The following is a 12081-nucleotide window of genomic DNA, read 5'->3' on the forward strand; positions in this document are numbered from 1 at the left end:
TTAACTACCCTCTTTACATCCTTCTTTATTAAAACACAGTGGTAAAATGTTTGTTTAATCTTTTTGTAAGTACTGTTGTTACCCATCTTTACCTGTATTATAAAAAGTAGCTTGATGTCTCTATTTATGAGAATAAATTCTTGGAGCATCACCTGTATACACCCCTTAAATTAATACTAAAAATCTTCAGACCAATATTTCCATGCTTGAAAGATTTCATCAAATACAATGCATCAAAAAAAGAAAATTGTATAAAAGCATTGAAAGTATCTTTCTTTTGCTTATTTATTCTTGCTATATTTTCATTTAATTGCAGCTGGAAAATCACTTTTTGATGATGACATTGATGAAGAGGAGCTGTCTAGTGAAAGTGAAAATGAGGTAAGTTTTTGTTTATTCAAGTTCATTAACAAACTTTGATAATTTGTAACTGGAGATGAATATTTTTCTGCACGATAAGAAATACCAGGACAGGGTGCCCTTTTTTTTGCCTAATTTTTAACTGAAATTTGAACTTGTTTAATGTAGATTTCAATGTATGACTTTCTTCAAAGTAAGGGTGATGTGAAGATTAAAACTGATAAGTGTGAATTGTGATTTATTTTGAATAATTATCCTAGGTTAGATTTCATAGTGTGAACACAATATTACTTGCAGCAGACATTGTATGTGATAATGAATACATTCTAGTATACTTTTATTTTGACAGAAGCCAGTATTACCAGAGGTACCAAGGTATCAAAGACAAACAGTGTCATTCCAAATGAAAACAAAAAATAAATTTCAATTTGAAAATCATGTCCCACCTCCAAGACAATTGAACAAGTGTCCTGGAAAATTAACAAGCCAACCAAGTCATGTTACACCATGGAAACCATTACCACATGTCAAAGAGATGCCTGTTACCAGTACATTAGGTCAAAAGAAGCCTGTCTTCAATCTTGAGTTGATGAATGATCCTGACGTTTCCAGAACAGTTTCTTCAGTAGGCGATAAAGTGGAACTGCCTATAGTTGATGAGGGTGGATGCTTCAGAGAGTCTTCTTTGCTGTCCATAGAGTCCAACATGTTCCCATCAGATGTGTGTAAACAGGAGGCCCCAGCAGTTACACAGACAACTAGTCTGGATGAGAACCTAATCTCATTTGTAGTGGATAGTTTGAATGAAGAAACATCTGCTTGAGAGGAAGGACATTTGTAAAATGAAAAAGAACTGTGATTACAAGATTATTTTTCTATTTTTCTTTCAATCTTTTGTTCTATATTCTATTATATAACCTACTTCTGTTTCCAAAATTGATCAAATCAATCCATAGCATTTAAGAGTTCTGTTAGGAGTTCATAACTGAATTGCTAAACTAAAGTCAATTAATATTAATAATGAATGATTATACATAATACTTAGTCATCAGGATCTGACTGTCTGTAGGAAAACTATATATGTATCTTATAATTACTTATCTCTTTAATTTATAATAAAATTTACTTGCATTGACTGATTTTTCATTGAAAGCCTATCATAGTGAGTAAATTTCAGCATCCTAATGTAAATACAAATAAAAATAAATTGTAGAAAAGTCCCTCTACTTAATTTGTACATGGAAGAGGCATACAGTGGAACTCTGTCGGAGAATGTGACGAGTCAAAGTAATTGCTTGGTCAAGGCAAAAATCATGTTTTATCAAAGCATTCAAACCTCTGGCTCTGATGAGACTACTTCAGTTAAGTCAAATAAGTTTTATAGTCCAGTGGATGAAAAATAAATGTAAATTGACCCAGATATCTCAAATATGAAATTTAGAAAATTGCATATTTAGAGATAAATGTTCAAATTTGTCAATATTCTTCTTTGTATAAAAGTAAAAATGACATGGTAGTTAAAACCTCTGTTGACCTTTCAAGAAGAAAGTTGGATAAGAACATACTCCCAACTTCTCGTCCAGTGAAAAGTCAGTTTTTTCCCCTTCTAATTTTCATAGTACATGGCTTTCAATTCACTGTAAAATGCTATACATGAATGACTTTTTATTGTAAATTAATTATTAAAGTGAACTCTCAATAACCTCACTAAAGAGGTGTACAATCCACTGAGACATTTTCCTTGGCATGAAAAGGAGAAGAATCATAAAAATATTTTTGTATAGGAGCAAGTTGGTGTACTGCTGCTTTTCAGTATAAAGGATGGCTTTTCGATCCAGGTAATGGGTTGTTTGTTGGAGTCACCACTATTAAGGAATAAATCATTTTGATGTTTACTCTGATGTTATTTATTTCGTCTTTAATTTTTTTCTGGTTAAGAGTCGTCTGTTGTCGTTAGAAAACACCTTCATTTTTTTTTGCTTCTGAGTTGATCATGAAGACATTTTTAAGTCTGGCAGTTAGCAGTTTATAGCTGTAATGTTGGATTCTATATATGTTGTGCCCATTGTAACTAATTCAGTTTTATCAATAATTACTGCAATCGTTTTATCCTTTTTTCTTAGACTTTGAAAATGAATGTTCCATTTTTTAAACTTCTTTTATTTTGCTGGTTGGCTTACATGTAGTTTCGTTGGAGTGTTGATGGTGTCGTGATTTGTAAGTTTGTACTTGAAGGCATTGAGTTAAGTAATGGGGTTTTAATGCTTGATCTAGGGATTGATGCTTCTACTATACTGCGCCTGCCATTATTGAATTGGTTAAAATTCGTAATGTCGAAGCTTGCAATAATGTAATATATGTTCCATACTTGAATTTTTGAAACAATGTTTTGGTCCGAGACCACAATTATTTCGTAGTGCATTTCTTTTAGAACATAAATGAAAATTAAAAAATTCCCACCTGTGCTTTCGCAATGAAATTTTAAGTGTGTTGTACTACTTTTGGGACAAATTATATCAAAATTATAGAAAACCTCATCGGCTCTAACTCAAAATATGGACAATTTTATGTTTAGGGCGTCTTGAATCTTTTGACAGCTTCCGAAGTGCTAGTTTTTAACCTATTTCAACTGGACCAAATCACTACTTTCCTTTAAAATTCTGGACCCACATTTTTTTAGTGTAATTTTATCCCCCAGCTTGCCATTTGAGGCATAAAACATGGAGAAATAAATTTGGAAGGGGTATGAAAAGTATTGGCAAGTAACCCACTGTCAACACTAGGGACTATATTTGTAGTGGCGGCGGCGGCGTTAACTACCATCTTTATATTTTAGAGTTTTAGGTCCTCAATGCTCTTCAACTTTGAACTTGTTTGGCTTATAACTTATTTTGATCTGAACGTCACTGATGAGTCTTATGTAGACGAAACGCGCGTAGGCGTATTAAATTATAATCCTGGTACCTTTGATAACTATTAGAAGGTGGAAGACCTGGATGCTTCATACCTTGTATATAGATGCCTCATGCTACGAACTTTCCATCAATCACGTGTCCAATGTCCTTGACCTCATTTTCATGGTTAAGTGACTACTTCAGTTTAGATTATTTGTAATGTTAACTCTTATTATGAATAATGGGATAACTATATTTGGTATGTGCGTACCTTGCAAGGTCCTCTTGCCCGTCAGACAGTTTTCACTTCACCTTGACCTCATTTCATGGATCAGTGAAAAAGGTTAAGTTTTGGTGGTAATAAAAGTCCATATCTCAGATACTACAAGCAATAGGGTTAGTATATTTGGTGTGTTGAAGGATTGTAAGGTGTTTAGTCCAACTAGCAGATGTCATCTGACCTTGACCTCATTTTCATGGTTCAGCAGTTATAGTTAAGTTTTTGTGTTTTGGTCTGTTTTTCTTATACTATATGCAATAGGTCTACTATATTTAGTGTATGGAATGATTGTAAGGTGTACATGTCTAGCTGACAGGTGTCATGAGACCTTGACCTCATTTTCACGGTTCAGTGGTCAAAGTTAAGTTTTTGAGTTTTGGTCTATTTTTCTATTACTATATGCAATAGGTCAACTATATTTGGTGTATGGAAATATGTTATGACCTATATGACAGTCGCGCAGGTTTTATTTGACCTTGACCTCATGTTCATGTTTTATTGCTTAGTGTTAGGTATTTGTGTTTTGGTCTGTTTTTCTTAATTTATAAGCAATAGGTCCGCTATATTTGTTGTATGGAAGAATTGTTAGCTGTACATGTCTGCCTGGCATGGTTCATCTGACTTTGACCTCTTTTTCATGGTTCATTGATCAATGTTTAGTTTTCTTGGTTAATGTTGAGTTTATGTGACAGTTGTAATAAAGCTTTATATTTAGGACTATCAACATAATATCAATGATTAGGAAAGAAGGCGAGACATTTCTGCATGTACACTCTTGTTACCTATTATTCTGTTTGTTTTGTTCACACATTGTTGTCAATATATTGAGTTTGATGCGACTGTCATACAAAAGAGAAGTTTAACCAGCTTTAAAATCAGGTTTAATCCACCATTTTCCGTTTTGAATTTTCCTCGGAGTTCAATATTTTTGTGATTTTAGCTTTTAGGAATGCCAAGGCTTAGTAGGCGAACATAACGTAAAATTACCTTGCTATAATTGACAGGTTAACTGATTTACGTATCTGTGTCCACCATTTTCTACATTTAAAAATGCATGTAATAAGTCAGGAATATGACAGTTGTCTATTCGTTTGATTTGTTTATCCTTAGATTTTGCCATTTCATTAGGGACTTTCCGTTTTGAAATTTCCTCGGAGTTCAGTATTTATTTATTTTTAATATAATATTTACTTATTTTACTAATTGGTTTGTAGATTTTACTGTTCAGTTTGAAATACATCTTTTATAATTGAACTCCTATGGAATCCTTTACTTTGTTTGTCTGGTTTCTTATGTCTATATTTGTTATAGTTTGATAAAGTTAGTAATGGACAATCTCTAAATTTTATTTCAGCATGCTGCTTTTGGTTAACAATATTTATATCTCTTTTACACTGATCTTCTATAATTTGTATTGCCATGCCATAGTGGAATTTTAATCGGATGTTTTGTCCTTCTTTTGTAATCGGAGAGCGTGTCCCAGACCAGAGGTAGATAACTATATTTCCTTTCTAGTTAGCTCACCTGACCTGAAAGGTCAAGTGAGCTTTTCTCATCACTTGGCGTCCGTCGTCCGGTAAACTTTTACAAAAATCTTCTCCTCTGAAACTACGGGGCAAAATTTAACCAAATTTGGCCACAATCATCCTTGGGGTATTTTGTTTAAAGAATGTGTCCGATGACCTGGCCATCCAACCAAGATGGCCGCCATGGCTAAAAATAGAACACAGGGGTAAAATGTATATTTTGGCTTATATCTTTGAAACCAAAGCATTTAGAGCAAATCTGACATGGGGTAAAATTGTTGATCAGGTCAAGATCTATCTGCCCTGAAATTTTCAAACGAATCGGACAACCTGTTGTGGGGTTGCTGCCCCTGAATTGGTTATTTTAAGGAAATTTTGCAGTTTTTGTTTATTATCTTGAATACTATTATAGATAGAGATAAACTGTAAACAGCAATAATGTTCAGCAAAGTAAGACCTACAAATAAGTCAACATGACCAAAATAGTCAGTCAACCCCTTCAGGAGTTATTGCCCTTTATAGTCAATTTTTAACAACTTTTCGTCATTTTTTGTAACATGTAAAAAAATCTTCTCCTCTAAAACTACTGGGCCAAATTTAACCAAACTTGGCCACAATTATCATTGTGGTATATTGTTTAAAAAATGTGTCCCATGACCCCGTCTTCCAAACAAAATGGCCGACATGGCTAAAATTAGAACATAGTGGTAAAATGCAGTTTTTGCTTTATATCTTTGAAACTAAGACATTTAGGGCAAATCTTAAATGTCCATCAGAATAAGATCTATCCCCTCTCAAAATTTTAGATGAATTCGACAACCCGTTGTTGGGTTGCTGCCCTAAAATTGGTAATTTTAAGGAAATTTTGCAGTTTTTGTTTATTATCTTGAATACTATTATAGATAGAGATAAACTGTAAACAGCAATAATGTTCAGCAAAGTAAGACCTACAAATAAGTCAACATGACCAAAATAGTCAGTCAACCCCTTCAGGAGTTATTGCCCTTTATAGTCAATTTTTAACAACTTTTCGTCATTTTTTGTAACATGTACAAAAATCTTCTCCTCTGAAACTACTGGGCCAAATTTAACCAAACTTGGCCACAATTATCATTGTGGTATATTGTTTAAAAATGTGTCCCATGACCCCGTCTTCCAAACAAAATGGCCGACATGGCTAAAATTAGAACATAGTGGTAAAATGCAGTTTTTGCTTTATATCTTTGAAACTAAGACATTTAGGGCAAATCTTAAATGTCCATCAGAATAAGATCTATCCCCTCTCAAAATTTCAGAGGAATCCGACAACCCGTTGTTGGGTTGCTGCCCTAAAATTGGTAATTTTAAGGAAATTTTGCAGTTTTTGTTTATTATCTTGAATACTATTATAGATAGAGATAAACTGTAAACAGCAATAATGTTCAGCAAAGTAAGATCTACAAATAAGTCACAATGATCAAAATTGTTAGAGGACCCCTTAAGGAGTTATTGCCCTTTATAGTCAATATTGAACAACTTTTTGTCATTTTTGTAACTTGTACAAAAATCTTCTTTTCTATAACTATGGGCCAAATTTAACCAAACTTGGCCACAATAATTACTAGAGTATCTATTTAAAAAAGTGTCTAATGACCCCGCCTACCAACCAAGATGACCGACATCAGTAAATACAGTAACAGGTGAGCGACACAGGCTCTTGAGAGCCTCTAGTTTTTATCACGTTTTAAGGTTTTTCGGTTGTTGCCCCAGATTTAAATCAGGTTCGAGTGGAAAGTCGTTTTCTAAATAAAAATTACGGAGAGTGAAGCCCTTTGTTGTTTGAGACAAAAAAGCTGAAATTGTACGACAAAAAATAGAAGTGTTTCGGTTGATAATTACAAAGATTTGACCAAATCTTCTGGATGTAATTAGAGTGTAAACTGGGACACTGACTCATAAACTGTACATAAAAAAGTTCTCGCCCTGCGGACTTTTATTCAGTTTGAGTTTATTGGCCCAATTTACACATCAATTTTAATCTGTGTACAAATGTGTTTAATCCTTAAGTATCAATACTAATTGATCATATAAAGGCAACAATAGTATACCGCTGTTAAAAAGTCATAAATCGATTGAGATAAAATAAATCCAGGTTACAAACTTAAACCGAGGAAAACAAAGGAACACAAAAAAAAACCCACTGAAGTGCAACAAAACAAACGCTAACGCAACATACATAGAAACTAATTATTTGATTACAACTGCTATATTCCTGACTTGGTACAGGACATTTTATTAAAAGAAAAACATTGTTCGTAAAATGTCCTTCCCAAAATGTATAATGTGAAGTGGTCGGTATATATAGGTATAGGTGCTCAGTAATCCGTTTGTAGACGGTATTTGTTTATACATTTGTACATTTTGATTTTAATTTTGCTATGCAATTTTCTTTCGACTTTTGAATGTCCCCCCTTGGTATCTTGTCTCTCTTGCTATTACAAGGTCCGAACCGCTATTTGTTGACTCAGTTCTAAGAGCTAAAATCCACTTGCTGCCAGTCCCTTTGAATTAACATGATGTTTAGTTATAAACTCCGTCTGAACAAACACAAGTCTTAAAGTACAGTCATATCCAATTGTTTTCGTTATAAACTATATAAACGAGAGACAAAAGATACTAAAGGAACATTCAAACTCACAAGTCGAAAATAAAGTGACAACGACATGGCTAAAAAAGAAAAACAGACAATTGGAAATACCCATTGTAATCTGTGAACAAGAAAGGGACAATATGATGATATATGATAAGATAGAATCGAATTTGCGTATTGCTAATTGTTTTGACAAAAAGCTTGTAACATGTTGCCATCACTACTTTTTACAGTTAATTGTCCGTTTCTAAAATTACGCACGGATGCAACTCCATATAGATTGTCGAATGTTCTGTTTAGACCTATTTGTGCTTATTGCTTACCATCATTTTATATTTACTATTTTACTTTCTTGCAACCGTTTACCAGCGGATGTAATGAGATATTATCCATAGACCTATGTTGTTCACATTGAAATTGCTATCATAAATACCATATTTATAATAGATAGCTATCATGGCTTTTATATCTTGGTACATACTATCACAGGGAAGGTACAACCCGGCCCCACATTTCCTTCTAGTAGCTAGTGCTTCCCAATTGCCATCATGAAAGTATGATTTAAATTGCAAATGATATATAATTTAGTTACTAACGCAGATTACAATTCCTTCAATCTAGATTTTTCCGATGGTTTTGAGTATGTTTAGGCCCATTTAGTATTGATATTCATCATTTACAGTCATAATGCGGCTTTTGTCGATAGTTCATTTGCAGTTTTCCTGTAGCCCTTTCTCTTGTTCATTTACAGATTTCATGCCGTCTTTTTCGGTAGTTCCTTTGCAGTTTTCATGGAGTCTTTAATTTTGTTCTAATGACTGATGAGTCTTTTGTAGACGAAATGCGCATCTCGCGTATTTTTTGTTATCCTGGCATCTATGATTAGTTAATACTCAACTCTTATAAAAGAAAATATTGGCTTTTTATATTACGAATCCTTTTACAATCTTTTTAAGGTCTTTTTTTTTTTTTATTTTTTAACAGTCTTAATGTGACCTCTTCACTAGTTTTGGACATTTTATAGAGCATCTTCTCTAGATCATTGACAGTCTTAATGGCAACTCTTCTCACGTTCCTTTAAGGTTTATTAGCTGAAGCATTTTCTCTCTCTTTTTAGATCTGTCATGGGGCTTCTTTTCTAGTTCCGCTACACAATACAATTTGGTATCTTCAGTGGTTCCTCCTTTACGGTCATCAATGAGTTTTTTTTCTCTAGTTCTATATTATTGATTGGCACTTTTTCGCCAGCTCCTTTATCTCATATATTGGGACCTCTTCTTCGATGCATTTACGTAATCAACGGAGCCTCTCAGGTAGTAACTTAACAGTTTTTCCATACATTTTATCTAGACCCCTGATATTGCTCATATATTCTTTTTCTCAAGTTCGTGTCATTCCTACAGTGAACCGCATATCTAATGCACTTGCTGTCTTCATTTAACCTTTTTTCTAGTTTTTTACGGTCTATACAGAGCATTTTCTTTGGTTCCTTTACATTATTCATGGAGCCTTACCTAGTCCCTGTACAGTTTTTATAAAACATCCTTTTCTATACTTATTCAGAGCATTTTCTCTAGTTACATAACATTCTTGGGGAGGAATAACTAGAGCTTCTTTACTGTCTTCATAAGGTCTTTTTCTTTTCCTTTTATGCTGTCTTCATGGGGCTTTTTTTTGGGGGGGGGGGTAGCATTGCAACCTTTTTTGAGGTCTTTAGCTTTTTAGTTTAGATATTGTTGGTTCGGAAGGGGCCAAATGATCATAATTGTCAGATAAGAATACCAATAAGAAAGGAAAAGACGCCTCCTTTGATTTAAATTGAGATTATCGTGGAGAACTGAAATGTCTTTGAACGATATTTTGGGCTTTTTTACTTTTTATTTTCACTTGTAACTTTTGTACATGTGACACGCGTATGGCGGGTTTTTTTTTTTTTAATCCTAGTATCTTCATGAGTTTGTATCAAAATGTTTAAATAGCAGTCTAATTGAAATATAAAACTCTGATTTTGTTATACTCTTATGTATGGAGTATAACGAAACCAGAGTTCTATCTTTTATTTATACTGTTTTAAAAGACAATTATTGCTGTGTATTTATTCAAAGTTAATTTCTGAACAGTTTTCATCGAGCCTCTTTTCTGATTGCTTTAGGGTAAAAATTGACTGTTGCCTAGTTCCTTTACAGTTTTCACAGAACTTTTATATTGGTTCCTTTTTAAAAAGTTTTCGAAGAGCCTGGCCTCATTTTCTTTAGTCTTCTTGTGGTTCATTCATTAGATCTTTTACAATCAGTTTAGTTCCATTAGTCTTCGCAGACCTTATATAGCTTTACTTTCAAGAGGTCATCGGTCAAGTTTGAAGCAATAAGAAAAACGACAGCATATCTGGTTTCGGTTCTACCCATCTTGTTTTAACAGTTTGATTAAAGGTTTTAAACTAAAAATTTGATGACCGACATTTTATATATACACATGATATCAATATCAAACAATAACGTGAAATCTCTGAGGTATTTGTCAATTTAATACTGTTAGTTTAATAATGAGGATGACTTTATCATAATCTAATACAATTCCAAATTACAAATAAAATAGCCGCATTTATATTTGTAACATGAGATATAAATGTCCGACTTTTGAAAAAACTTTAAATCTGATGTCAAGCTGAAAAGAACGGATGTTAAAACGCGCTAAAGGGAATATATGTAACGAAAAAAAATCTATATCGAATAACGATTTGCTTTGAAATCTGTTAATGATGAGGCTTTAAACGACAAAAGATACTTTGTCTTTTATTGGATTGGACGAGATAGATTGGTTCATTTATCTATCGTTAAGGAATAAAGCTTTCATCATTTGATAAATGTTTAAATTCAATAATATGACAAAAGAGCGATTACGCAAATGACATTAAAACACTTCGTTTTATATTGTTGGGATTATTTTGTTCATTAAAATTTCTTTTCCCGAGAATTGTTTTGTTATGTAACATTACAGGAAGAGTGTCTAATGGAATGTCAGATAAAATTGTCTTTTTATATTTTATTTCATTCAGGTGAGTACAGATTTAGACATTCTAACATGACGTCCTTCAAACGCTTTTAGTACACACCCGTGGTAAAATATGAATATATTGTGAGGGCTGTTCCGATTGTTCTCCCACGTCATATGTTTTTTTTAATTTTTTTTTATGAATGAGCTATCCGACGTCATAATACAATGACGTCAGAATATAAGCAATTTACGGGAAAATACACGCTTGTGAAACGGAAAATCATCACAACAAGGAAACGTAAACAAATGATGCTAAAATGAGTTATATTTGCCATTTTTGTATACATATGAGACAAATAAGTACAATAATCATTAGATTCATCTAAACTTATCTAAATATGTTATTGTAAATAGTTTAAGCATCATCATTTATTCAGTTTGCTCCGTTATTTTATGTCAATTTAATAGTGCGTTTAGTTACGGGAACGGCAACAAAAGCCATCACCTAGAGCGCTTCGATCCAAAATAATTGCCGTATTTGTCCTATTAGAATCGAAATAATTCATGGGGGCTTGAATATATCTAGATTTTACCACGGGTTGTCCCTTTATGCCGATATTTTACCCCTCGCTATCGCTCAGGGTAAAATATTTGTCATAAAGGGCCAACCCGTGGTAAAATCACGATATATTCAAGCCCCCATGAATTATTTCTTAATTAATAAGTTGTTGTGTCAGACTAAATAGAGGAGAAAGTAAATATACACTCGTAGCCAAAATTCAAAAGAGACAATTTTCGCAACGCTTCTTTATACTTAAGAAATAATTCATGGGGGCTTGAATATATCGTGATTTTACCACGGGTTGGCCCTTTATGACAAATATTTTACCCTGAGCGATAGCGAGGGGTAAAATATCGGCATAAAGGGACAACCCGTGGTAAAATCTAGATATATTCAAGCCCCCATGAATTATTTCGATTCTAATAGGACAAATACGGCAATTATTTTGGATCGAAGCGCTCTAGGTGATGGCTTTTGTTGCCGTTCCCGTAACTAAACGCACTATTAAATTGACATAAAATAACGGAGCAAACTGAATAAATGATGATGCTTAAACTATTTACAATAACATATTTAGATAAGTTTAGATGAATCTAATGATTATTGTACTTATTTGTCTCATATGTATACAAAAATGGCAAATATAACTCATTTTAGCATCATTTGTTTACGTTTCCTTGTTGTGATGATTTTCCGTTTCCCAAGCGTGTATTTTCCCGTAAATTGCTTATATTCTGACGTCATTGTATTATGACGTCGGATAGCTCATTCATAAAAAAAAATAAAAAAAAACATATGACGTGGGAGAACAATCGGAACAGCCCTCACAATATATT

The 12081-nt window shown here is 33.2% G+C and overlaps 1 protein-coding gene across 1 annotated transcript in view; it reads left to right on the forward strand.

Annotated features, from left to right (window-relative positions):
• Window positions 1–1495, forward strand: part of LOC143065348 (uncharacterized) — a 108484-nt gene extending 106989 nt beyond the window's left edge. Inside the window, exons 78-79 of the mRNA XM_076238877.1 lie at window positions 317–381; window positions 710–1495. Coding sequence (XP_076094992.1) covers window positions 317–381; window positions 710–1183 — 539 coding nt within the window. The 3' untranslated portion in view covers window positions 1184–1495. The remainder of the gene's footprint in view (window positions 1–316; window positions 382–709) is intronic.
• Window positions 1496–12081: the final 10586 nt, after the last annotated feature.

The sequence above is a fragment of the Mytilus galloprovincialis genome, chromosome 2, assembly GCF_965363235.1.
Source record: "Mytilus galloprovincialis chromosome 2, xbMytGall1.hap1.1, whole genome shotgun sequence".
NCBI lineage: Eukaryota > Metazoa > Mollusca > Bivalvia > Mytilida > Mytilidae > Mytilus > Mytilus galloprovincialis.